This window comes from Colletotrichum tamarilloi (assembly GCF_030869305.1).
Source record: "Colletotrichum tamarilloi strain Tom-12 chromosome Unknown Scaffold_14.1, whole genome shotgun sequence".
Taxonomy (NCBI): domain Eukaryota; kingdom Fungi; phylum Ascomycota; class Sordariomycetes; order Glomerellales; family Glomerellaceae; genus Colletotrichum; species Colletotrichum tamarilloi.
Window position 1 is genome coordinate 91,160 of NW_026849397.1, and position 23,362 is coordinate 114,521.

Here is a 23,362-nt window from a genome sequence, read left to right on the forward strand (position 1 = left end):
ACTTCCTTGAAAAGGCAGATAGTGTTGCTTTTGCAACGTCTCTAGTGGATAACAGAATACTGCTTTCATATGTGGAGACAAACAAGTTTGTCAACACCCAACTTGCATTGTAATCTTTAACAAGCTATACCGATTCGTGATGTTGATTGGGTTTACCTTTGTCCAGGCACCCTTCACCTTGTTGTGTTTGACTATTAGAAATCACTCATGTTGGTCGTCTCTTTGTTATTTACCCTTTTTCCTGCCAAGGAGCGTAGGGTAGGTACAAGGATAACGAGAAGCTTCTAGGATCGAGAGGTGGAAGTAGCAAGCAAAGAAGCTGCTCCTCGTTGATACTTTGAACTGAGGATCTCCTGGAAGCGCCTTCCTTCACACAGATGGACCTAGAGTGACCCGCATCACAGGAGTCAAGCCGCACTTCCTCTCAGCTGCGGGCCTTGGGGCATGCGACTTCTTCGAGACGAAGGGGCGGGCTGTTGCTCAGAAACAAAATAGAACTCTCTTGCTGTTGAAGAATACAAACAGATCTTTCCTCCACAACATCCTCTTTTTTTTCTCGACGTTGCTGGAAAAGAGAAACTCCAAAAGTTGCAGCCCAACCATCACCATAGCCACCCAGCGAGGGCTCTCATCTGAAGCAGAAGCCTCGAAAAAAAGATCATAAGATGGCGTCCTCCTGCCTCCAGGAATTTCCTCGCGCCTCAGGCTCAGGCGACGACGGCGGACCGGCAAGGAAGGAACCCGAATCATTCTGCTGCCAGCTCGCTACTTCCACTCCCATCACTCACCCCGAAGAATTCGTCAAACTCCTCGATCTCATCGTCAATCAGTCCAAGGAGAAGGATCCTGCCGCTGGCATCGTCTTCGCGTTTCTCAACTTTCCGAAGAGCAACTGCCTGTTCCCCCTGGCCTGCCTCGTCCACTTCTTCGAGACATTCGTTCCTCAACCCATCATCACTTATCTTACGAGCGACTCTTGCCTCAGTGCCGCAAAGAGCATTGATACCATCCTCATGGAGGCCAAGAAGTCAGAGCAGGGACTTTACAAGGACACGAAGCGCAGCTGCTTCCCATCGACCGGCCGAAACCATTTCCTCCGCCTGATGAACGCATCTGGTCCCATAGTATGTCATCTCTCAAGTTTCCCTTCCACCCCAACACCTCATTTCCTATTTATCAGACTAATCTTCGTCGCAGCCCAAGGGTGAAAAAAGTGCAGCTGGTGCCACTCGCAGAGGCCTTCCCGAGCTCGACTATATCCTCTTCCAGGAAGATCTTCCTTCTTATTTCGATCGTTCCGAGCGGTATGATAGCTTGCCCGGCGACCCAGTGAACTACCTCTTCTCGGCTCTGCCGCAAATCCAGGAAGATGACTCAGGCTTCAAGGGAAGCAAGAAGTCTGCAGATTATAACCGCCGTTTCGCCCTGGCCCTCTGGCCTTATGCCAACTCCAGCATCGAGGATATCATCGCCAAATCCGACGACAAGGCTGCCTCTGACTTGTGGTGGGCCGGGCGCTTCGCTTTCTCTCTCTGGGATAGATCCGACTTGTCTATTCGATGCTCCTTCACCCAGCTTCTTGGCGAGATTGCCTTGTACCACAACTCTGAGATTGTCGATAATCCTGCCCCTGTCAAGCCAAACCACCTTTGCGAAGCTGTTGATGGTGGCCCCTGTCCCGGAGAGGCATACGTTCAGAAGCATAAGTGGTTGAAGTATGCCCGCTGGATTCATCGTGGAAGAAAAGACGAGGATGCCGACATCAAGGTCCGTCTGGGCAGCAAGTGTAACTTGAACGAGCTATTGAGCATCGAGAAGTGTGTTACCTGCGGTCACGAGCGCAAGATCTCTCGCTGTGGAGCGAAGAAGCCCATGCACCACTGCAGCGGCTGCTACGTCGAGTGGTTTCCGCACCTTCGTCGAACTTACTGCGGCCCGAAGTGCCAGAAGAAGGATTGGAAGACGCACTTTGAGGAGTGTCAGCGTCACAAGCACTTCATCCGAGCCGTCTGGATTCTGAAGGGCATCGCGGACAAGTTCATGGCCGCGACCTTTTCCGGCCAGGCCGTTGATATCTCCCCGATCGAGGTCCGTGATAACAAGACCAAGGCGCTCGACCTCAACAGCGTCCCCCGCTTCGCCGTCACCCCGGCTGCGTGTGCTGTTGGACCTTGGGTGGGGGAGCAGGTGTTCCCTCTCGGCAAGTCGTACTTGGCGGACAAGAGGAATGAGGACCGCGCGAGAGCATTGGCTTGGGATGCTGGTGACAACCTCTACTACCACCTTCAGACTATCATTCGTCAAATCGTCAGCCGTAAGTATCGCTCTCAGGCCTATGTCCTCCCAGCGTCTTTTTTTCCCGTTCATCTCATTCGGAAGACGAACAGCAGTATGAACTAACCGATGGCGATAGCGCTCTGTGACGATGTGGTTGAGATGCAGATGTTCCTGCGCAATGCCAACAGTATTACCTCTCTTGCCGCTGATCGGTGCCGCGAAGGCCCCGCCATCAACACTGCCAAGGGCAAGGATCCGATGTTCTGGCCCCATCCCGTTCTCAATTGTCGGCTGAAGGGAAGCGACGACTTGTTCATCATCGACCTTCTTGGAGCCAAGTTCGGCTTTAACGAGATCCTCCTCCCGGGCGAGGTATGGGTCAAGTCTAGGTACTCCTCCAAGGTAGACACGATCCCATTGGCGAAGATGAGGCTAACTAGGAAATGATACAGACTTGCGTACTGCGTTGGCTCAACGGTTGTCACGGACATGACGCCTCACTGGTTTCCCCGCGAGCAGCAGGGTCTCGTCTCTTGCCGTGATGAGGTCGCCTATACTTGGAGATCGTGCATCAAGACTTACATCGCCGCCAAGTGGCCCAATGTTCCCGGGCCCTTTGCTTTGTCGCATCTGAAGGAGCAATTGTTCAGGGAGAGGACTTACATGTTCATGGTCCACTCGGACGACATCTTCAGGGAGGCCACCAATCGTCTGCGCGAGGAGAGACTCTTCCGGCAGTACCTTGTCCACGACCCGAACCCGTACTCTCACGAGTTTGCCATTGGCGTCACCAACTGTCAGAAGGAGTGCGATGTCTACGAGAGGATCTGGATGGATCGGCGTGTGTTCGATGTCATCGTCAAGGGTGAGCTCAGCGAGCAAAACCAGCTGCTGCCCGCGGGGTCCGAGACCATCCGCCTCGTCGCACTCTGGGTCGACCGGTTGATCAAACACGGTCAGAAGGTCAAGTTCGACTCGGTCGGGCTCCTTGGTCCTCGCATGGCCAAGCACTACAACATCTGCACCACGCACTCGTTGGACGAGCTTCGCGAGATTTCCACGCCCTGGCTCCTGTGGCATGGCATCTCCAAGGATTCATCCCAAAAGTTCTTCGAGCAGTGCAAGGGCATCGTCACCGACTACATTAGTTCGAATGCGGCGACGCCTGATCAGCTGCTTAGTAAAATGGCGTCGTCCGACGGCCTCGCCAAGTACCTGCAGACCTTGTCGATGGAGGATGCGCAAGAGTTCTTGGAAATTGGATCAATGATCGAGTCTCCCCATAACGCTGCATCGATTAAACAGCTGCGAAAGGAGCTTGAGAAGCAAGCCGGGGACAAGAAGTGAGGCAGTTCGTGAGATGAGCTCCGTTCGTTTCTTTCTAGTACTTGAGACACAGTCCCTACTAGGTATGGCATGGTAGGGAATGGGACTTGGAAAGCGAGCTTTCGGTAGGAAGGAAACGGTTTTTTTGTGACTTTATGAAATACCCTTGAGCTTGGTAAATGGAAAAGGAGAAACTGAATCTGATTTCCCGTCTGGTGAGGAATTGAGTGAAGCTGAAGTCGACATGCTGAAGCGTCGTCAAACGAATCGCTGTGATTGGCCAATGAGTGCTTACCGTCGATGTGGTGCACGGGCCATATGAAATTTGTCCGACTGGCGATTGAAGCTCGGGAGCTCCAGCAACTTTTTCCCATCACCAGGTGCACCCCCATCACGCCGACAGGACAGACATCTCCTGCTCTCCAGACACGTACATAACCCCTCAGACGAGCATTGCAGACTTGCCATTTGGATCGATGCTAACGAACTCCCCCAGGATGCCACCAAGGTTACCACAACAGGCCGCGCGCGCCCTGCGCAGGCTGGCGACGGCTTCAACCCCAATCACACGATCCTTCACCACCACGACCTCCTTCCTCGCCGCCCCGGCCGCCGCAAGCCTCCGTCTCCCCGCCGACTACGTTCCCGCAACGAAGCCTCCCTCCGCCCGCCCCCCCGAAACCCGCAAGTCCCAGCTCATCAGGACCTACACCTCCCTCCTCCGCACGACGCCCCTGATCCTCTTCTTCCAGCACAGCAACCTGACGGCAGACGAGTGGTCCGCCGTCCGCCGCGAGCTCAACAGCGCCCTCATCGCTGCCACGCCCGCCGGCACCAACAGCCCCCTCGATGGCCGTGAGGTCCACCTCCAGGTCCTGCGCACGCGCATGTTCAACGTCGCGCTCAAGCTGGCCGAGTTCTACGACCCCGAGGCCGCCAAGGCCAAGGCCGGCACGCGGACGGGACCCCGCGGGCCCTTGGTACACGATCTGAGTATGGCGGCCTACGAGGCGATGAAGGATTTCGAGGTCCCCGAGGACTCGGCGTACGCGCAGATCTCGCCGTTGCTGTGCGGTCCCACGGCGGCGCTGGTCTTCCCCGCCGTCTCGCCCGCGCACCTCGCGGCCGCGCTCAAGATTCTGGCGCCGAGCCCGGGCAAGTTTGCGGCGCCGCCGAGGAAGAAGAACCCGGGGTACTACGAGCCCCTGTGCCAGAGCGCACTGCAGAAGCTGCTGCTTGTCGGTGGACGAGTCGAGGGCGATGTGTTTGATGTTGATGGCGTCAAGTGGGTTGGTGGTATTGAGGGCGGCCTCGATGGGCTGCGGGCGCAGCTCGTGCATATGCTCCAGAGCGCTGGGTTGGGTCTTACTACTGCCCTTGAGGGCGGAAGCAAGAGCCTTTGGCTGGCGTTGGAGGGCCGGAGGACGCAGTTGGAGGATGAGGGGAAGCCTAAGGAGAGTGCGAGCGCGGAGGAGACAAAGTCCGAGTAGAGGGTTGCTTGGGAGGACGGTGTATGATAGTGCTGTAAAAGTCTGTATTATCACGGGATACGGATCTCTACTATAGAGCTAAACTATTTGTTCATGGCATCGAAGTTGGGTATGACTGTAGTCAGCAGAGTTGCATGTGAATTACTGCCAAGTCATGATTCCCTTGACGAAAGTGAAGTGCTCATCGTGTTTTCCATTCTCTGAGCACCGATAAGCGTCGCGCCGTTTCTTTAACGGAGACCGAGAAGCCTGAATGGACCGCCGTACAGGACCGTTCAAAACGGGCGGAGGCGACATTAGCAACAGTCAGCAAGCCTCCTCGAGATAATTTGAGGCACCACAACGTTGTTGAGTTCTGTGACTGACCATTAGACATTCTAGTGGCACATCTTGTATTGAATAATATTCGAGACTAACAGACTTATAGTTCGTCTCAGCCGCCTCAGTCTGGAGTAAGTTTGACAAGAGCCCTGAAGACGAAAGAGTGAGGTGGACGGTTCGTTCTGACCGGGCCGGCAAAAGGCGGGGCGAGAGCCACTAACAGCGACCGCTGCAGGTGACCTGCATGAACGCGCCGCCGAACCGGAAAAAGACCCCTAATTAAGCCTGGAGCGCGAGTTCCAGGTGTGCTCCAGCTACCTCCACGGAGTACCTGACGCCATGGCATTGCGCGTTTCTGAGCTCCCAAAAGTCCCTAAGCTGACGTACCTCGAACATCGGACTTCAACAGCTTCACCACGTCTGACGAACAACACCACGACAACATCAGCGTACGAATCTGTCTCAAGAACCCCGCAATCCCCTGGTACAACATCGAAATCTTTCCTCCGAACCTCTGCCTAGCCCTGCGAAACCCCGCGATCCCTTCCAGCTTTCCCATCCATACCACAACAACAGAACCAAAAACATACATCATGGACTTTGCTCCCTACCAATCCTCCCCGCCGGAGCGCGAACGAGCCCTCTCCCCGCCTCTCGCGTCGCCGCGCGCCTCGGCCGATATTCGAAGACCCTTTTCGCCGTACGGCCAGCCGTCACCCCCGCCCCTGCAACACCCGCAACCGCAGCGCGGATGGCAGCCGAACCTGCCAGGGTCCTATCCCACGGCGGACGCGCACCGGGAGGGCGTGAGCGAGTTCGATACGAGCCTGGGGATCAGGCTGGATTACGAGGCTGCGTTGGCGTATCTGGCGTTTCCGCCGCTGGGTGCGATATTGCTGTTGATTGGGGAGCGGAATAGTGATTATGTGAGGTACGTGGGGTGTTCTGGGGGTGTCGAGGCTCTGACAATAATGCGACGGCCTCTCTACGAGCGAGGCATATTGCTCGTTATATCGGGTCGCTGACATCAAGCAGGTTTCACGCATGGCAGTCGGCACTGCTGTTCACGGCCGTCATGATCTTCCACCTGGTGTTCCTCTCATGGTCCAAGTTCCTGAGCTGGTTCTTCTTCATCGGCGACCTGTTTGTCATGGTGTGGCTGGCGTTGAAGGCGTACCAAGATGCGGATACGCTAGATAGGTATGTTTGTTGGTGGAGCGGAGAATGAGCCCGTTGCTAAGGGGACATTGTGCTGACCATGTGTACTAGATTCGAGGTTCCCGTACTTGGCGCCCTGGCCAGCCGGATTCTTGACGACGAATGAAATTTGACGACTCGACGAGAAGCCTGAGGGAAAGGAATTACTGTGTTGTAAGATGGCGAGGGAAGTGCCTTGATGACTTATTGTTGTACATATCATATACCCTTTTAATCAGTCGGAGAGAGAGAGACGCATCTCGACCTAGTCCAGCTGGTCTTTTTGTCTCATAGATGTACCATGTTGTCTGTTTGAATGACAAGAGAAATGAGTTCAATCTGCCATGATATCAGATGACAGCATGGCTTGGTGAAGTAGTTCTGGTAATATCTCATCGATGAAGTAAGATGTACTTAATAATATCGTACCGTGTACAGGTATGTCTCTGCACAGTCAAAAGCACTGTAGCCGGATGCGGTCGGACTTTCCTCCTAGCGCTTTCCGGCCTGGCCATTTGACGCACAGGGCAACACCAGGCTGATTACGCGACTGTTGCTTGCCTTGAGGTCCAGCTCGAGCCTCACTGCCCAGTACCTCACCCACGCAGCTCCGAAGCTGTCCCTTTCTGCTCCATCACAAACCCACGACGACACACGGTATCGACCCGACCCGGCCCCATCACCAATCCCTCTCACGCTTTGACGATAGAAACGGCGAATTGTATCTTTGACGAACATCTACCTTTAATATCCCCCTCCCGTCCCCCACACACACCCCGCCACCATGTCGACCCTTGAAGAGCTCGACGACCTCGATCGTCAGGACAAGAACGACAAGAGAGACGAGGGCGACAAGGACAAGAAGGAGAAGAAGCCCACTAACGATGGTGATGCCGATATGGAGGATGCTGAGAAGGAGGAAGACATCCTTGACGACGAGATCCTGAACCTCAGCACGCAGGACATTCAGACACGCAAACGGCTGCTCGAGAACGACTCCAGAATCATGCGCAGCGAACTGCAACGGTTGACGCACGAGAAGGCGACTATGGGGGAGAAGATCAAGGAGAACCACGACAAGATTGCTAACAACCGGTATGCTACTTGCTTCCCTCCCTCACCCCCGACCAACGATGACGGAATGGACGACTGACATAATCCATCTTACAGGCAATTACCCTACCTTGTCGGCAACGTCGTTGAACTCCTCGATCTCGACCCTACTGCCGAGTCATTGGAGGAGGGTGCCAACATCGATCTGGATGCCACCCGCGTGGGCAAGTCCGCAGTCATCAAGACCTCCACAAGACAAACCATCTTCCTCCCGTTGATCGGTTTGGTCGACCCCACCACCCTGAAGCCTGGCGACCTGATCGGTGTCAATAAGGACTCCTACCTCATTCTTGACACGCTTCCGGCCGAGTATGACAGCAGAGTCAAGGCCATGGAGGTCGATGAGAAGCCGACAGAGAAGTACACGGACGTTGGTGGTCTCGACAAGCAGATTGAGGAGCTGGTTGAGGCCATTGTCTGGCCCATGAAGGAGGCGGAGCGGTTCAAGAAGATTGGCATCAAGGCGCCAAAGGGTACGACCGAATACCAGAGGCTCATTAGGCGATATACTGACCATACTTATAGGTGCCCTGATGTACGGCCCCCCCGGTACCGGAAAGACGCTGCTGGCCCGAGCCTGCGCAGCACAAACCGACGCTACATTCCTCAAGCTTGCCGGTCCTCAGTTGGTTCAGATGTTCATTGGAGATGGTGCTAAGCTTGTGCGCGACTGCTTCGCCCTGGCAAAGGAGAAGGCCCCGGCGATTATCTTCATTGACGAGTTGGATGCCGTCGGTACGAAGCGTTTCGACAGCGAGAAGAGCGGTGACAGAGAAGTGCAGCGAACTATGCTGGAACTTCTGAACCAGCTTGACGGTTTCGCATCAGACGACCGCATCAAGGTGCTGGCCGCTACCAACCGTGTGGACGTCTTGGATCCTGCGCTGCTTCGTTCAGGTCGTCTCGATCGAAAGATCGAGTTCCCCCTGCCGAACGAGGAAGCGCGTGCGCAGATTCTTAAGATTCACTCTCGCAAGATGAGGGTCGACCCCGCCGTCAACTGGGGCGAGCTGGCCCGCAGCACGGATGAGTTTGGTGGTGCCATGCTCAAGGCCGTCTGTGTAGAGGCCGGTATGATTGCTCTGCGTATGGGCAAGAACAAGATTAGCCACGAGCATTACGTGGATGCCATTGCCGAGGTGCAAGCCAAGAAGAAGGACGTGAGTGTTGAGACCTGCTGCCCGTGGGTTGCTGTATGCATACTGACTCTTTTCAGACGGTCAACTTCTACGCTTAATCCATTCACGTGTTGGGTGATGCCGCCGCTGGGTATCTGGGGTTATTGCTTCTGGCGGGAACGGGAATGCATAGAGGAGTCGAATGCGATAGACAACAACTTTGTACGATTACCACGGACACTCAAGCGGCCCTATAGGAATGGAAAGCAGGGTGATTGTGATCCCAGCAAGCAGTCCCATTACGCGTTCCGTTGGTACTTGCCATGTCGGATGTGCCGTTTGTGAATTCGATGTTTTAACATGGGAAAGTGAGGCCTCTTGCCAAGTGGCGAATTTAGCGAGGGGAACACGAGGGAGAAGCTATCCACATTTGGAGACCGTCAAGTATCCTGAAAGTTTGACACCCTGACTGAAGCCTACGATAGTTATCAACGATCGGCACCCGAGAGGCGAGAAGCAAGTACGCGTTCAGCTTCACGGTCTCCAAAAGGGATCGGCAAGCTGTCAGGAACACCTCGCAAGACATCGAAAGTCAGGCTACTGCAGGTCGTAGGACCTTGTCGAGCTGAGGCCGATCTCTTTTGCGAGGCCAGCACAGGCACAGGGTTGTGGGTGAGCAGGCATTCGAGAGATGGTTGCAGGTATGCATGCATGCTCTTCACAAGTTGCGATCCTCCCCCGAGCAAGGGCTATGATCTGGCTGCTTACGTAGGTGCCATCCGTGTTGTCGTTTCTGGGATCCATGTTCTTTGGAGTACTTTGGGACGAACGGCCAATGATGAGGGTCAATGGCATTGATGAGGAGGAATTGGGAATCTGTGGGAGGGTGTTGCAGGTACGGCCATCGTAGCCGAGTATCTTGAGCATCGCGTATAGGAGAGCAAACGTGCTGCTATATCGTGTGGCGTTGTATACCTACCCCAGCATCGTAGTACGTTCCCTAAGCCTCTTCCGCGAGCCGTCTTTAGAGTATCATTGGCCGTGCGAAGTCTAGGGCTTTCATTACATTACTCTCTACGTAGACACTAGGTGCACAATGCAGATACACAGGAGATTTGAGCTGTTTCTCGGAGGGCTGGCAGACCTTGGTTTTCCTCTCCGAAGAGGGCTGATCCCTGCCTGGTTTGGGGTCGCTTCGAGGTTCTGGGGGGTGGTTCACTGGTGGACAGGGGAGCTCAAGATGGAAGTCAAGTCCTAGCGTCCTCCCCTTTTGTGGCTTTCGTTTTTTGCTTCTTTTTTTGCTTTCTGCTCAGCATTGGTGACGACGGTAGGTGAATTTGCTGTGAAAGTGGTATGAGGGCGTTGATGGTGAGGGTATGGGGTGACATCGTGGGAGGCGAGTTTTGGCGATGCCCACTTGTCACCCAGTTTGGTGACGATGTATTTGTCTGTCCAAGTTGGCAAACCGGCAAGCTGCTTCGGCTGTGTCTGTGTGGAATTCGGCAGCGTCAATGTAGGTCCAGAGTTCCAGCCCGCAGCTTTCTCGGAACTTTTTTTTGTTATTCTCCTGACGAGTATTGCCTTGCTCCCCTCACTCACTGATTCAGCGCTGCGTTTCTGGGTGTCATGGTCTCATGTTAATGACACCGTACCGTTGCGGCGGGCGTGGAGATGGGAAAGAGGTGTCACGGTGTGCTGTGCCCGGGTGTGCAGTTTGTTACCGAGAGTTCGGACCATGGCCGGGGGGATGGATTTGGGAGGGGGCGAGACCGATGACGCCACCGCGGCTGAAGGGGTGGAAAGCTGGCGGAGAGGGAGGTTTGGGCCAGATGGGAGTAAGAAGCTTATTCTCCCCCAAGTCCCTTCCCCTTGCGCCGTTTCTTACTGTTCACGCTATTGTCTTCCAAGGTGCTCGATGCATTGCGTGATGGGCCAAAGTTGGCGGTAAGCCTTACAAGGTGAGACATGAACTTTTCGGCCCCCGATCTGGGGGGAAGAAGCCGCCGGCGGGAGTTAGGTTTAGAGGGAAAGTATCGCGGCCGGCCCCATCTGCCGCCCGGGGCTCCACGTCCGACTTCACTACGTACCTTGTATCTTTGTACCGGTCCATACATTTTGATGAGTGTGAACGAAAAAGCCCGGCGGCTAAATTTCTAAATCTCTTGTTGATCGTCATCAATCATGCATTTCTTCCCTGTTGCGACCGAGTAGTCGCTGTCGTTCATCTCGTCTTTTCATCACAGCTGGTGTTCTTATTCCCAGTTGTCCCCATTTCGTTGGATTACAGAGAGGCACCCGACACTTCGTCTATTGTTAGAACGCTTGACACGTTGTTTGACAGTTCTCTAAAGGGGTCAGGATTTACTCATTGTCCAGCTGCTCAGGGGAAAAGACGTGGATGCAAGATGCAGCGTGTTCCCAAAAAACGAAGCAGCTAGTCGTGGCGTCGATGCTGATCTTTCTCAGCCACGCTTGTCCTACCGTTTGACACGAGGGGATCGTCGGCCGATGGAAAGAAAGTAAAGAGCAACACACAGACAACTGAGGCAAAAAGCCGTCTTTTACTGCCCAGCTTCCCAACGGTCAAGGCCGAAGCGGCATAGGGACTAGAGTTGCTAGTCACCAATGGGCACCCAGCATACGCCGAAATGACGCTCTTTTCCCCCTTCCAGAAAACCAATCATGGATGGTAGACTTCTTTCAGGGGGTGTGTATTGTTGCGTGTGGTGTGAATACCGGCAGTTAAGATGCAGGGGAGCGGCACATATAGGTTGTCCTTCCCTCCCCGCTTTCCTCCAAGTGATGGCCTGCCCCGGCAGCCCGTAGGCGCGGACCAACGACGTCTCAAGACGTTGATGGCTTCTCGGCTTGCCTGTTTGTTAGTGCTTCTTTTGTTGGAGGAAACCCACGCCGTTGCCTTTCCTTGGCTATGCTATGATTTGGCTCAATTCCCTTTTGATTTGCCTGCCGGTGCCGTGCCGAGAGCTTCCATGCGGCTGTATTCGAATGAGGTCAGAACCCGGTTGAAATGGAGCGCATGGAGTACCAATACTACCTTACCCGAGCCTCCTCTCTCTTGTGTCGTCTCGCCACCACGACCTAGGGAAACAGCCGCCGCGGTGACGATCTCAATTGTGCTGAGGCATAGCAATGGGTACTGCAATGTAGTGTAGTGTAGTGCAGTGCAAGGCGAGGCGAGGCAGCGGTTGGGTATTATCCCATCTATACCATCATCCTCGTCTGCGATCGACGCAACCCCAGGACGGATTTCTCCTTGCTCTCCACCATCACCGCCTGTCATCCCTACGTCCCTGGCCATATTCTATCTCGAAATCCTGTTCTGGCAGAAACCCCGAATGCATGTATGCACTTTCTTGGGAGACAGGGGAGCCTGGACGCAGCCACGGCAACATCCCCCGGACCGTGATTCGAAAAGAAATCACCGACTTGGCCCGATCTGGTAACGTAGGAGAGGAGTACCTGACGTATTGCGCGCCCATCTGAAAGCTGCAGACAGACGAGCTCGGCACGTAAGGAACAGGGAGTCTGTTTCTGGAGGAGAGTAGAGAAGTAACTAGTGTCCCTTACTGGCCGGGGCCGGCGGCCGTTTTCTGCCATGCGAGATTGGGGCTCATGCATTGGTGTTTGCTAGATCACAAGGTTCTGTTTCTGGATGAGTACTGCGACTTTGTGACTTGTGAGCCCCGTGTCTTTCATGTTCGAGATCACAGATCACGCCCACACGCCCCCTTTTTCATGTCTCTGCCATGTTCTGGAACGAGAGGTTATCGTTGAGGTTTAGGCTCGGAGCACGGTTCTACCACTGTCGCCAGGCTTCATCTCCTCATTCTTCATGCCCTGGCGCCTCGCCCAAGAAGTCATGGGTCTTGGTAGCGATATCTCGTCGCGTCGTCATTCTCTTTTTGAGGCTTGAACGCCATGTCACGCTGGCATACGCAGAGGACCAAAATGTATCAGCCAAACGGATCAACTGATGTATTCGCTTCAACGCAGCATGGCAAGCAAGTATTCCCCACATTCCTTTTCGTTTCCTATCTCTCTCTATTCGGACGTTTACGCAGACTATTCTGGAAGGCGAAAAAAACAAGGAAACCCGTTCGAGGACCGTTGTTCCCATGTGGAGTTCAGGTCGGATGGGCACACCCACCTTCTGGTACCTCTTGCAGCAGAACCCTGCGTCAGAGGAGACCGGGGTCGCGGACAATTCACGGGCGCATCTACAGATGCAGACGACGCAGTGCCACAGTGGCAGTCTCCCATTGTCGTGGCCTTGGGATGGGATGGTCTGCCCGATGCTGATTTGTGCCTGCGTCGTCCGGTGACTCCGATATCTGCCAAAATTAGCCCCGTCATCCCTAGACTGAGGCTACACAAACGACTGCTCCCATCTACCTTTCACAAGACCATTGCTGTAGACCACCGGCGTTGTCATCGAATTGCTGAACGCCAGTTGGGCGGTCATTTGGTAAGAATTATCAGCTTGCGGTCCAGTGGCTTGTCTTCTCGACCACTTACACGCCGCCTACCAACCATTCTCCAATTCTCACTCCGCCGCGGGCAACGACGGTGGCCTATGATATGAAGAAGAAAGCTGTTTGCTCGCCAAGGCAACGGCTAAGCGGCCTCAGCCGATTCAAAAGTGTGTGCCTACTCTACACAAAGTACATGTGGGTGGCAACCCTCGAGAGTCCCACTGGAGATTTCAGGTACCGATCCGAGTATTCCTATTCACACCTCCATCATCCTCAGTAATAGGGGGTTGTATACCCCGTTCACCCGTCTCGAACCACAGAATCACCTTGCCCCTACACCCGGCTACCTCCCTTGAGCTCCTATCCTCACATTGTCAAGTGAGGAGTCCCTGTCGAACATGAGATCGACACAAGCCGTCTTCGTCACTCCACAATCAAAGGGGGGCGCAAGGGGAGGGGAGGGGATATAGCTGCCTCCCGTCTAAGGCGGTAGGGGGCCATCACGATGTCACGCTGGCCAAGGATTGGGACAGAAGTCCGTCGTCGGGGCGGCGCGAGCGCTTCGTTTGCTTGGGGAATCTTGGTCAGAGAGACATCGTCATCGAGACCGGAGGCCTGTGACAAAGGACAAGACGAGTGTCTTGTTCATCGTCTTTGCGGTCGTCACGTCTTGTCTGGAATCTCTATATAAGAAAGCACGTCAGTCCCCGTTGATGGCCATCTTCCTTCGCTCTACTCATCAGCTCCATCACACCAACAAGCCTCATCTCCAGCTTACAACTATCACTCTTCTATTCCCATCTATTACATACCCACTTACACCAAACCAACCCACCGCCATCATGAGATTCACCATTGCCCTCACCGCTCTCTTCGCCGGCGTCGCTCTCTCCGCGCCCCTCGAGGAGCGCCAGGCCGTCTACGTCCCTTGCTCCGGCCTCTACGGCACCTCGCAGTGCTGCGCGACGGACGTCCTCGGCGTCGCTGACCTCGACTGCGGCAACCCGCCCGAGGCACCTACCTCGGCCGACGAGTTCAGCTCCATCTGCTCTGCCATCGGACAGCGTGCCCGCTGCTGCGTCCTGCCCATTGTGAGTTCTCTTCTATATCTTGATCTATAAGATATGAGCGTGTTTACTGACAGATGATACAGCTTGACCAGGGTATTCTCTGCAACACCCCCACCGGTGTCACCGACTAAGCGTCTCATATCGGACGCGGGTTTGAAGCCAACGATACTTGATTACTTGACGAGAGAGCTCTTGAGTTGGAAGAACTCGGGAGCCATGAAGATTTTGTACGAGTTGAGGAGGATGTAACGGTACTCTTGATTCGATATACATGGGCAACAATTGTTTTATAAACTGGGACGGGGAAGATGGCTGGGGGTTCAGGGGCGGAAAAGGCTTGGAGTCTATGAGGGCTATATAGGCTGCTTTCTGGCAGCTTGTACAACACCTATGTCTAGGGAAATGAATGTTTTGTTGCAGTCAGTCGACCTTGTTGGCGGTGAACTCGTTGAAGTGTAAGGTCCACAGCTTGTGTCGACGATTTACAGCCACCGGTGTGAAAGTATACGGGCTTCACGGTAGACGACAGCATCTGGTCAAACGGCTACATCCTGTGGTAAGGAATCTGCAGTATTGACTGTGGTTTGATGGCAAGGTATGCAAGAATCAACGTCGAATCCGTCTCTTCTTCTGAGCCTTTTCCCATATTCCACACAGCATAATACGTACACCATAGGCTCGCATCGCCATCTACGAGTTTCATCGACTTCTTCACCAGCAAGTCTCTCGGAATTACTCATAATGCATTCATCTTGCGAAAGATACGCTACTTAGGTAAGGTTCCTGCCATGAGATTTGCCTCCCGACATTGATAGGACGAATGGCTCGTTATACAGGCCTCGAGACGGGCAGAGTGTATACACCAACTAACTTAACAAAAGCAGAAACATCGCATCCATACCTACTGGTCCGGATGAGAGATCCTCAGACACGCAAACTCGTTGGGTCTCGCTGCCTTTGGGTCAACTGGCTAATATGACTGAGAAAGATAGCTCAAGATACAGACCGCAAGGTCTACACATCAAATGACACTAGAAACAGACATACTCCCCAAATAATACCGTGCACGATCTCCGGACAGGCAACTCGGAAGTCAAGAATGCGAAAAGGAGTATTCATATCTTGACATCTTTGAGAAGCAGCATAGACGAAGCAACTGTCAAAAGAGGGCCAGTCCGCAAACGCGCCAGCAGGGAAAGGGGGGCCGGAGCAATGACGATGATGGACCGGTCCAGGCCTTTGATCGGTCTGGCAGTCTCGGTGAAGCATGTGAGTTTACGGTGTGGGAGAGCACTGACCGCCAGCTGGCAGGGTGTTCCCCACAACCCGGCCCCGTCCGTCCCATCATCGAAAGGGAAGCACCACGGGCAAGCACGACCACCTTGCTACCTGTCTATAGGTCATTGCCAAGGATCACGATGAGGAAAGAACTTGTTGTGACAGCTGGTGGCGGTGCGGAGAAGTGGCTGGTTTTTTCACACTCCAAAACCCCATCGTTGATTGTGGTGACCGTGGGGTTAGCTCAGAGTGACATCACCGGAGCAATTGGTCCTGGACAAGAGCCATTGGGCTGGCAGGGAGTAAGACAGAGCTCGCAGCTTCCCGCTGGAGCTAAGGATGACGCAGGAAGGCACCTCACCTTTCCTTTCCCCAAGCTCCGTCTACACGAAAAGTGTTGAGCATTGGTTCACAAACAACAGGAACATGAAAATGAAGTTATCCTGAGTCTTTAATCCCAAACGACAATTCAAATATCTCAGGCTGATGGCATGAATGGCATAAACATGTCCCCCATATTTCCCATCAAAGTAATGGTTTCACCGTCCTGGCTCCAAACTGACCTGCAACCTTAATGTTCAGCGCTATGCACGTTGCACCAGGTACGTACCGCCCAGCCAAGCACCGCCAAACAGCCCGGACACCGCAGCGAACCCGCACCGCACCGCGTAAGAAATCCACTAGACAGGGGGGTAGCTACGTCATGCTGAACAGAGATGAGCTTCACGGAGCTCTCTGAATGGCTGAGGAGGGGAGAGCTTTTTTTGTTGCCCTTTTCCGTCATCGTCTCTGAAGCACATCATCGTGGCATGTAGCCTGTCCTGACCGGTGCTATTGCATTGAATTGACGTGACTGCCCTATCGACCTAACTGTGTTGGCCCCCAAGGTAAGTAGGTGTTGCTCAGTTACGTGGGGAGCTTGGACATGCCATGTATGGATACGATATGTCTCTTCTTTCTTTGTTTTGTTTGATTGTCTCAACGTCCGGCCGGTTGTCTCCAAACAATTTGAATAGCAAGGCAAGGGAAGACTTGGGCAGGTGCACCATGCAATAAGTTTGCGAAAGAGAAGGAGCTCCTCGCTCGTCACTCCTTTGGCTGCGGCAAGTGCTTCTTGAACCAGGCAGGTGCGACTTATATGTATGGCAATGCACCTTACCCAGGAAGGCACCGAAGGCAAGGTGTAGAAAGTACGTATCCCGTATGTACGGATACGTGGGTAGGTATTGTACAACCGCCCGCTCCTTCCTCCATCCACAAGGCCTCGAATGCCATGGCCACCGCAGCAACGGGACGAGAGAGATGAGATGCATCCACGGGGAAGGCACCCAGGGCGCCCAAGGTCACAAATGCAGCCACAATTTCCCCCAAATCGTACCTCAGCGCAGTGACGTGATGGATTCCTACCGTGAATTAGATCATCCGTGGTCCATTGGGTGAGAATTGACGCTTCAAGCTTGACGCTTGCCTTCCTTTGGTTGACCCCAAGGCCCCTTCCTCACTTGTGCTCCGTAGGTAGTCTGTACGCCTCCCATCTCCTCCCTGTCGTCAACCTGCCCGCCTATTGCCTGCACCTGCACCTCCACATTCATCTAGGTTCCCCGTCCACATTGCGTCTACCTACGTCTCCCCCCTGTACACAAGCACGTAGCTTGCCATCCCGCCTCCCGTCGACACAACAAAAACCACCTACACCCTTGGCAACCTCTCCCCCGAGCTTGACCTTTCTGCTTCTTCCTCTCTACATCAACATCTCTGTGATTTACTCATCTTCTCAGTTCTTTCCGGGCCTCTTTTTTTCGTGATACCCCCATCTCTGGCTCTTCATTGGAAGACTGATTGCAAATCAACATCATGCGTTTCCTCCCCGCCGTCCTGACGGCTCTGGCCGCCCAGGGCGCCATCGCGAGCTCTTGGTTCTCCAAGGCTGGTACGTCATATTCAGCATTCATCACTGTCTTGATTTGTTTGATATGAAACTGACAAATATCACTCGCAGCCTACAACAAGTGGCACGAGACCGAGCTTGAGCGCTGGCTGTCTGACCATGACATCCCCTACCCTACTCCCGCCGACCGTAAGGATCTCGAGAAGTTGATCGAGAACAACTGGAACGACTACGTTGTCTCCCCCTACAACTCGTGGGATACCGACCGTCTTCAGAGCTACCTGAAGGCCAAGGGTCTCGAGACCGAGGGCGCCGCCAAGGCCAACAAGGAGTCTCTCGTCGCTCAGGTTCAGAGCTCTTGGTACGAGACGAGCGACCAGGCTCAGAACGCCTACCTCAGTGTCAAGGACTGGATCTTGGACAGCTGGACCGACAGCCAGCTCAAGGCCTTTGCTGACAAGCACGGCATTCCCGGTATGTTCACAGCAAATCTTGGTGCCACAAGTTTCCGAGACTGACATCATTCTAGTCCCCCAGCCCCGCAACCGTGACAGCATCCTCCAGAAGGCCCGCGCCAACTACGAGACCATTGCCCAGAAGGCTGGCGAGACCGCCTCCTACCCTGGCAACTGGCTGTATGAGACCTGGTCCGGTATGTATTGATTCTCTGCCCACTGCTTTTCCCACGCTAATCTCATGTGCAGAGTCTGACTTCAAGGAATGGCTTGATACCCATGGATTCCCCGCTCCCCAGGTCACCAACGTGAGTACAACCAAAATGCCCGCGCACTGCCCATGTGCTAACTCCTACACAGCGCGATAAGCTGATTGCCTCTGTTCGCCGCAACTCCCGTCTTGCTTCCCTCAAGGCTCAGGAGCAGGCCGCGAGCGCTTCCGCTTCTGCCCAGCAGGCCTATGCCACTCTCACCGACATGGTCATTGATGCCTGGAGCGAGTCTCAGCTCAAGGAATTTGCTGACAAGAACGGCATCCCTGTTCCCCAAGGCACCAAGACCAACGAGCTGAGAGCTCTCGTTCGCAAGCACCGTGCTGACTTCCTCAACTCCAACATTGCTGGCAAGGCTAACAGTGCTTTTGGTGCTGCCACCTCCAACGTCAACCAGGCTGCTGCCAAGGCCACCGATGCTGCCTCTAACGCTGCTACCGAGGCCTTCAATGAGGCTGTTGGTACTTGGTCTGAGAGCCGTCTTAAGGGTTACCTCGACTCCCGCGGCGTTCCCGTTCCCCAGGGATCCAAGACTGATGAGCTCCGTGCCCTTGTTCGCAAGAACCAGCACAAGGCCGCCACTGGCTGGAGCGCCTGGACCTACGATGATCTCTCCACCGAGAACCTCCGCAAGTACCTTGCTTCCAGCAGTGACGCTGCCGTCAAGAATGTTGCCGACAAGAAGGACGCTACTCGCGATGAGCTTGTCAACGCTGCTCAGTCTGCTTACAGCTCCGCCTCTTCTGCCGGTGGTACTTCCTATGCCTCCGTCACCAGCTACTTGTCCCAGGCCACCGACGCGGTCAAGTCCAACTTCTTTGACACATGGAGCGAGAGCGAGCTCAAGAGCTACCTTGACAGCTACGGTGTCAACGTTCCCCAGGGATCCACTGTCAACGAGCTCCGCGCCTACGCCCGCAAGCAGTACACGTACTTCAAGTACGGTACCTCGACTCCTTCCGAGACTCTCTTCGCTAAGGTCGCAGAGAACGTCAAGGACACCTGGAACTGGGTTTCCAACCAGATCGGTCTTGGTGCTGATGCCGCTCAGAAGAAGGCCGTCGAGTCCAAGGAAAAGGTCAAGCAGGAGCTGTAAATGCTCTTCCCACTTTCTAATTGATACCCATCTCGTATGACGATGGAACTAGTGACTCACCTGAGTCACGATGATGACGGATGACAAAATTTGGGTTTTCGGCTTGCTTTGTTAACGACTTTTGCTTTGGGAATTACCATGGTTCGGAGGGGATACCTTCAAGCCCAGGGTAACAAGGGTGATGGACGCCGCACGTTTATCGAGTCTTTCCCTTGGGCCAGGACTGTACACTATTCATTTAGTAATGAGCCATGAAATTAAGCATTCAAAGTACTATCAATGACAGGATTGCGATGTGACCATGATATGAACGTGTCACGCTGATGCTTTTAAACCGCCCCCCTCACATTTGACAGGGCTTCATGCATTGCGGCCTCACGAAACAAGCATGCTCCACGTTGGCTAGAACGAATCGATAAGTAATAATGTCTGAGTTGTGTCCCGCCTCGCGGTTAGATACTGGCGATCAACCCATATGTTTTGACGCACAATCGCATAACACATCACTTGGTACTGAGATAGTCCGTAAAAGTAAACCTCAAAGGGGAGTTGGTCTAAACAAGGACTATCCACGATGTAGACCTCAACTAACGGTCAAGACTGAAACTTTTGGTATTTAAAAGAACTTCTCACGAATCCTCTCCATTTGCCCTTTCTTTTTTTGGGTACGCCTCTTCGCAATGCGAACTCTCACAAAGTCACCAAATCTCACCTCCAAATGTTGTCATACCCGCATTACCTTGAGAGAACGCCCCGGACGACTCCCTCCAGGTTGGGCTTGTTGTCAAAGACGACTTCCTGGATCCCCGTCTCGCCGCCGGTGCCCTTGTCCAGCCAGCGGGCGAGGAGGTCGTTGCTCTCCTTTGGCTTGACGGCGTCGTCGCGGGTGCCGACGGTGATGTGGGCCACGTTGTTTGTGCACTTCCACTGGCCTGTCGGGTCGACTAGGCGGACGACCATGGCCATGACGCGGTCGTCAAAGACCACCTATACGAGAGTCAGTCAGTCTGTAGATGGAAAATCAGAAAGGGTTCTGCTTACCCGCTCGAGCTCGACGGAGCACTCGCCCAAGGGGCGGATGTTGGCCTGGTCCTGGGTACCATTTTCCTTTTCCGCCTCGGCAAATAGGGCGAGGTACTTTGACCATAGCTCCGCGTTGTCCTTTGAACTGGCGCGGTGCATGAGCGTGACGTGAAATTTGGGCTGGACGCGGCGGGTCTGGTGAAGCTGCTTGTAGAAGCGGGAGGTGGAGGCGTCAACCTTGTTGAAGGCGCCGTCGAGGACACCGCGGACTTCTTGGGACTGCACCTCGACGGACATGTACTCAAGAGGCTTCTTCTTCTTCGGCTTGGGACCCGCCTGCTGCTGCTGGCCCTGCTTGTCCTTGCGGGGACCGCGGTCCGGAATATTGTGCTTGAACTCGGGCTTGTACTCAATAAAGGCGGACTGGATGGCTTTGTCGAGCTGCTCGGCGGAGGGGACCTCGGAGACGAGGTTAGGGTACATGCGGTGTAGCTCGGTGATGACCTTCTCGAGGTTCTCGCGGCTGCCGGCGGTGGGGTCGAGGTTGATGACGTTGTCGAAGCCATCGTCGGGTGGAGAGAAGGCGGTCAGCGGCTCGAAGCGGCTGATGAAGCCTTCCATGACGCCGAGGAACTTTGACGCGTCGGTGGCGGCGTGGATGGTCTGGTGGTTATCGCCGCGGGCAATGACACGCTCCTGGGTGATACGCCGGACCTCGTCGACGTTGGAGTTGTCGTGGGCGAAGTAGAGAGCCACAAGGCGGGCCGTCTGGTGCTGGACCTTTACATCGGTGATGATCTGCTTGCGCTCATGCTTCTGGGCATTGTTGCGGTCGCCGATGACGACTGGATGATCTTTGAGGAGGTCGAGAATGGCCTTTGTGAAGCGAGGCGGCCGGCCCTTGCCTGAGATATTGTCGTTCTGCACGTGGCCCCAGTTGAATAGCTGCTGTAGGGCGACGGCGATAGTAGTCTTGCCGCAGCCGATGGTGGCAATGGGGCACAGGATCACGTCTCCGGTGACGTCTGCGTTGACGTTGTTGGGTCCATCCTCAAGCTCGAGATTAGCGGCGTCGGAGCCCTTCATGTTCTTGTAGGCGAGGAAGTCGTTGCGGAGAGCGATGATCCCGTGGTTTTGCTGGTAGAGCTGGGCGAGCTTGGGGTCGGCCTGAAGGCGCCGGCGGGCGTAAAGGAGGTACTCCTCGGTGATCTTGATGTGCTTCTTGTAGCGGGGCGGCTTTCCGGAGATCATTGCTTTTGTGCACTCGCGCCATTGGCGGTACATCAGATAGGGCTCCTCAAACTTGTACTTGAAGAACCAGTCGCGGTAGGGAACAGACTCCGGGTTGTGACTCTCCTTGCAGCGGATTACGAATCCCTCAACGTCGCGGTCGCCGTAGGCGCCCGTCTCTGCCACCTCCTCGAGAAACTTCTTGACCTCGTTGACATCGTCCATGACGATCAAGCCGACATTCTTGAAGCCCCAGTCGTTGCCGAAACTCTGAACGAGGGCGCTGGGGTAGGTGGCAAACTCGGGGAGATTCAAGTTGATGCCGTGGATGTAGAGGCCGGCTTTGTCCGGACCGTACTCGAGGATGTGCTCCTCAAAAGAGTCGTCGCAGAGTTCGGCCACAGCAGTGGCATTCCGGTCCCGGAGCTCCCTGGCCAAGTCCTCTTTTGTCTTTCCCAGGGCAGCGAGCTGCTTCTCAATCATGCGCTCTCCGGCAGTAGCATGGCTAAGCTCGGCGTCGGCCCTATCACCTGTAGAGTGCTTGCTGCATACCAGCAGCGTACCATCCTCCAAGCCGGAAATGAAGATGATGCAGCCGTTCTCCTTGAGGGTGAGCTCGTAGGGGCCCTTTGTTCTCGGGATGATGTTTTCCCACTTTGTCTCATTGACCTCGCCGACGTTGAAGAACTTGTCGTAGCCTCGCGTCACAATCTCATGCTCGTTTCGGCGGTTTCTTGCTGTGAAGAGACCTCTGGCGTAGGTGGGCAGGCCTCTCTTCTTGTAGTCCCATTCCTGCATTTTCCAGGAGTCGACAGTGACACCATCCTGGGAGTTCTTGACGTCGAAAGACGTCTTCTTGCAGGAGAAGCCACCGCCCTTTGACTTTGCAAACTTGTTGTAGGCCTTTGCGTCGTTTAGGGCGTGAACCATCTCTGAGACCTTTCCGGCGTCCTGGGCAACATAGGGGACCTTGGGCATGACTGCCTCGGCATTCATCGCGTTTGCTGTCGCCATTGTTGTGGTAAAGGGTTTGTTGAAAGTGAGGGGGGATTGTCTAGAAGCGAAGAAAAGTGCCCTTCGGGCAATGAACATGGAAAGGACGACAAAGAACGACGCTTGTGCTGTCCCTTTCTCTGTTGAAAAAGGAGAAGAGACAAGTTGTGTGAAGATGATCTCACTTGACCGTTCGGCCTGGGAGGGTGAGATATTCGTTTGTTTTGTAGTACTTGAAAATAGGATGTAAGCCTAATCCTTGACTAACAACCTTGAGATTGGCAAAAAAGTAAACACTGAGGTACCTTAGGTCGAGTAGGTACAGACCGCAGCAAACGCAGTACAGGAGGTGAGTCACTGTTAACTGCCTCGTTTGGGCAACGGACGAGAGAAAGTTCCAACCTGGGGGGGTCTCGATCAAGCGGCCTCAGCTCAAAATATTAGCGTGTGGCTAAGTCACACTCTGAAAGAACTCGAGAGGAAGACAACCTAAGAGAAGCAGAGAAGTAGAGAAACAGAGTCCTCAAAGCACTGCAAGTTGAACTCTCAGAAGACGTCGGTAGTCACGCCGGGGGAAGGAGGCCAATCGACGGGAAATGGCGTGGTGGTTTGTGCCTTCCTTAGGTTACCTGGTGTGCCTTGCGCTTTCCACATTGGGGTACGGTGGCCCATTGGGCAGGCGCGATGGATAAGCGCCACTGCCACCAACGTCGTGGGATTCT

General features: G+C 54.4%; 6 protein-coding genes across 6 annotated transcripts; 5 read left to right on the plus strand and 1 right to left on the minus strand.

The window, feature by feature from the left end:
* Positions 1 to 665: 665 nt before the first annotated feature.
* On the plus strand, positions 666 to 5,093 carry CTAM01_05428 (MYND finger; the record flags this gene model as incomplete). The annotated part of the gene is made up of 5 exons (XM_060521458.1): positions 666 to 1,124; positions 1,198 to 2,314; positions 2,414 to 2,666; positions 2,730 to 3,620; positions 4,100 to 5,093. 5 exons carry the CDS (start codon positions 666 to 668, stop codon positions 5,091 to 5,093), a joined length of 3,714 nt encoding a protein of 1,237 aa, XP_060383672.1.
* A 731-nt stretch (positions 5,094 to 5,824) lies between these two features.
* On the plus strand, positions 5,825 to 6,738 carry CTAM01_05429 (uncharacterized protein; the record flags this gene model as incomplete). The annotated part of the gene is made up of 3 exons (XM_060521459.1): positions 5,825 to 6,345; positions 6,450 to 6,614; positions 6,684 to 6,738. Coding segments are annotated over 3 exons (741 nt in total), but the record flags the coding sequence as incomplete, so codon positions are not given.
* A 657-nt stretch (positions 6,739 to 7,395) lies between these two features.
* On the plus strand, positions 7,396 to 8,961 carry CTAM01_05430 (26S protease regulatory subunit 6A; the record flags this gene model as incomplete). Its single annotated transcript, XM_060521460.1, has 4 exons — positions 7,396 to 7,706; positions 7,782 to 8,197; positions 8,250 to 8,884; positions 8,941 to 8,961. The coding sequence occupies 4 exons, from the start codon at positions 7,396 to 7,398 to the stop codon at positions 8,959 to 8,961; spliced, it is 1,383 nt and encodes a 460-aa protein (XP_060383674.1).
* A 5,216-nt stretch (positions 8,962 to 14,177) lies between these two features.
* CTAM01_05431 (fungal hydrophobin) lies at positions 14,178 to 14,536 on the plus strand (the record flags this gene model as incomplete). Its single annotated transcript, XM_060521461.1, has 2 exons — positions 14,178 to 14,426; positions 14,489 to 14,536. 2 exons carry the CDS (start codon positions 14,178 to 14,180, stop codon positions 14,534 to 14,536), a joined length of 297 nt encoding a protein of 98 aa, XP_060383675.1.
* Positions 14,537 to 17,537: 3,001 nt separating this feature from the next.
* Positions 17,538 to 19,394, plus strand: CTAM01_05432 (uncharacterized protein; the record flags this gene model as incomplete). The annotated part of the gene is made up of 5 exons (XM_060521462.1): positions 17,538 to 17,613; positions 17,683 to 18,045; positions 18,101 to 18,223; positions 18,276 to 18,334; positions 18,387 to 19,394. 5 exons carry the CDS (start codon positions 17,538 to 17,540, stop codon positions 19,392 to 19,394), a joined length of 1,629 nt encoding a protein of 542 aa, XP_060383676.1.
* A 735-nt stretch (positions 19,395 to 20,129) lies between these two features.
* On the minus strand, positions 20,130 to 22,661 carry CTAM01_05433 (fungal tRNA ligase adenylyltransferase; the record flags this gene model as incomplete). The annotated part of the gene is made up of 2 exons (XM_060521463.1): positions 20,130 to 20,381; positions 20,436 to 22,661. The coding sequence occupies 2 exons, from the start codon at positions 22,659 to 22,661 to the stop codon at positions 20,130 to 20,132; spliced, it is 2,478 nt and encodes an 825-aa protein (XP_060383677.1).
* Positions 22,662 to 23,362: the final 701 nt, after the last annotated feature.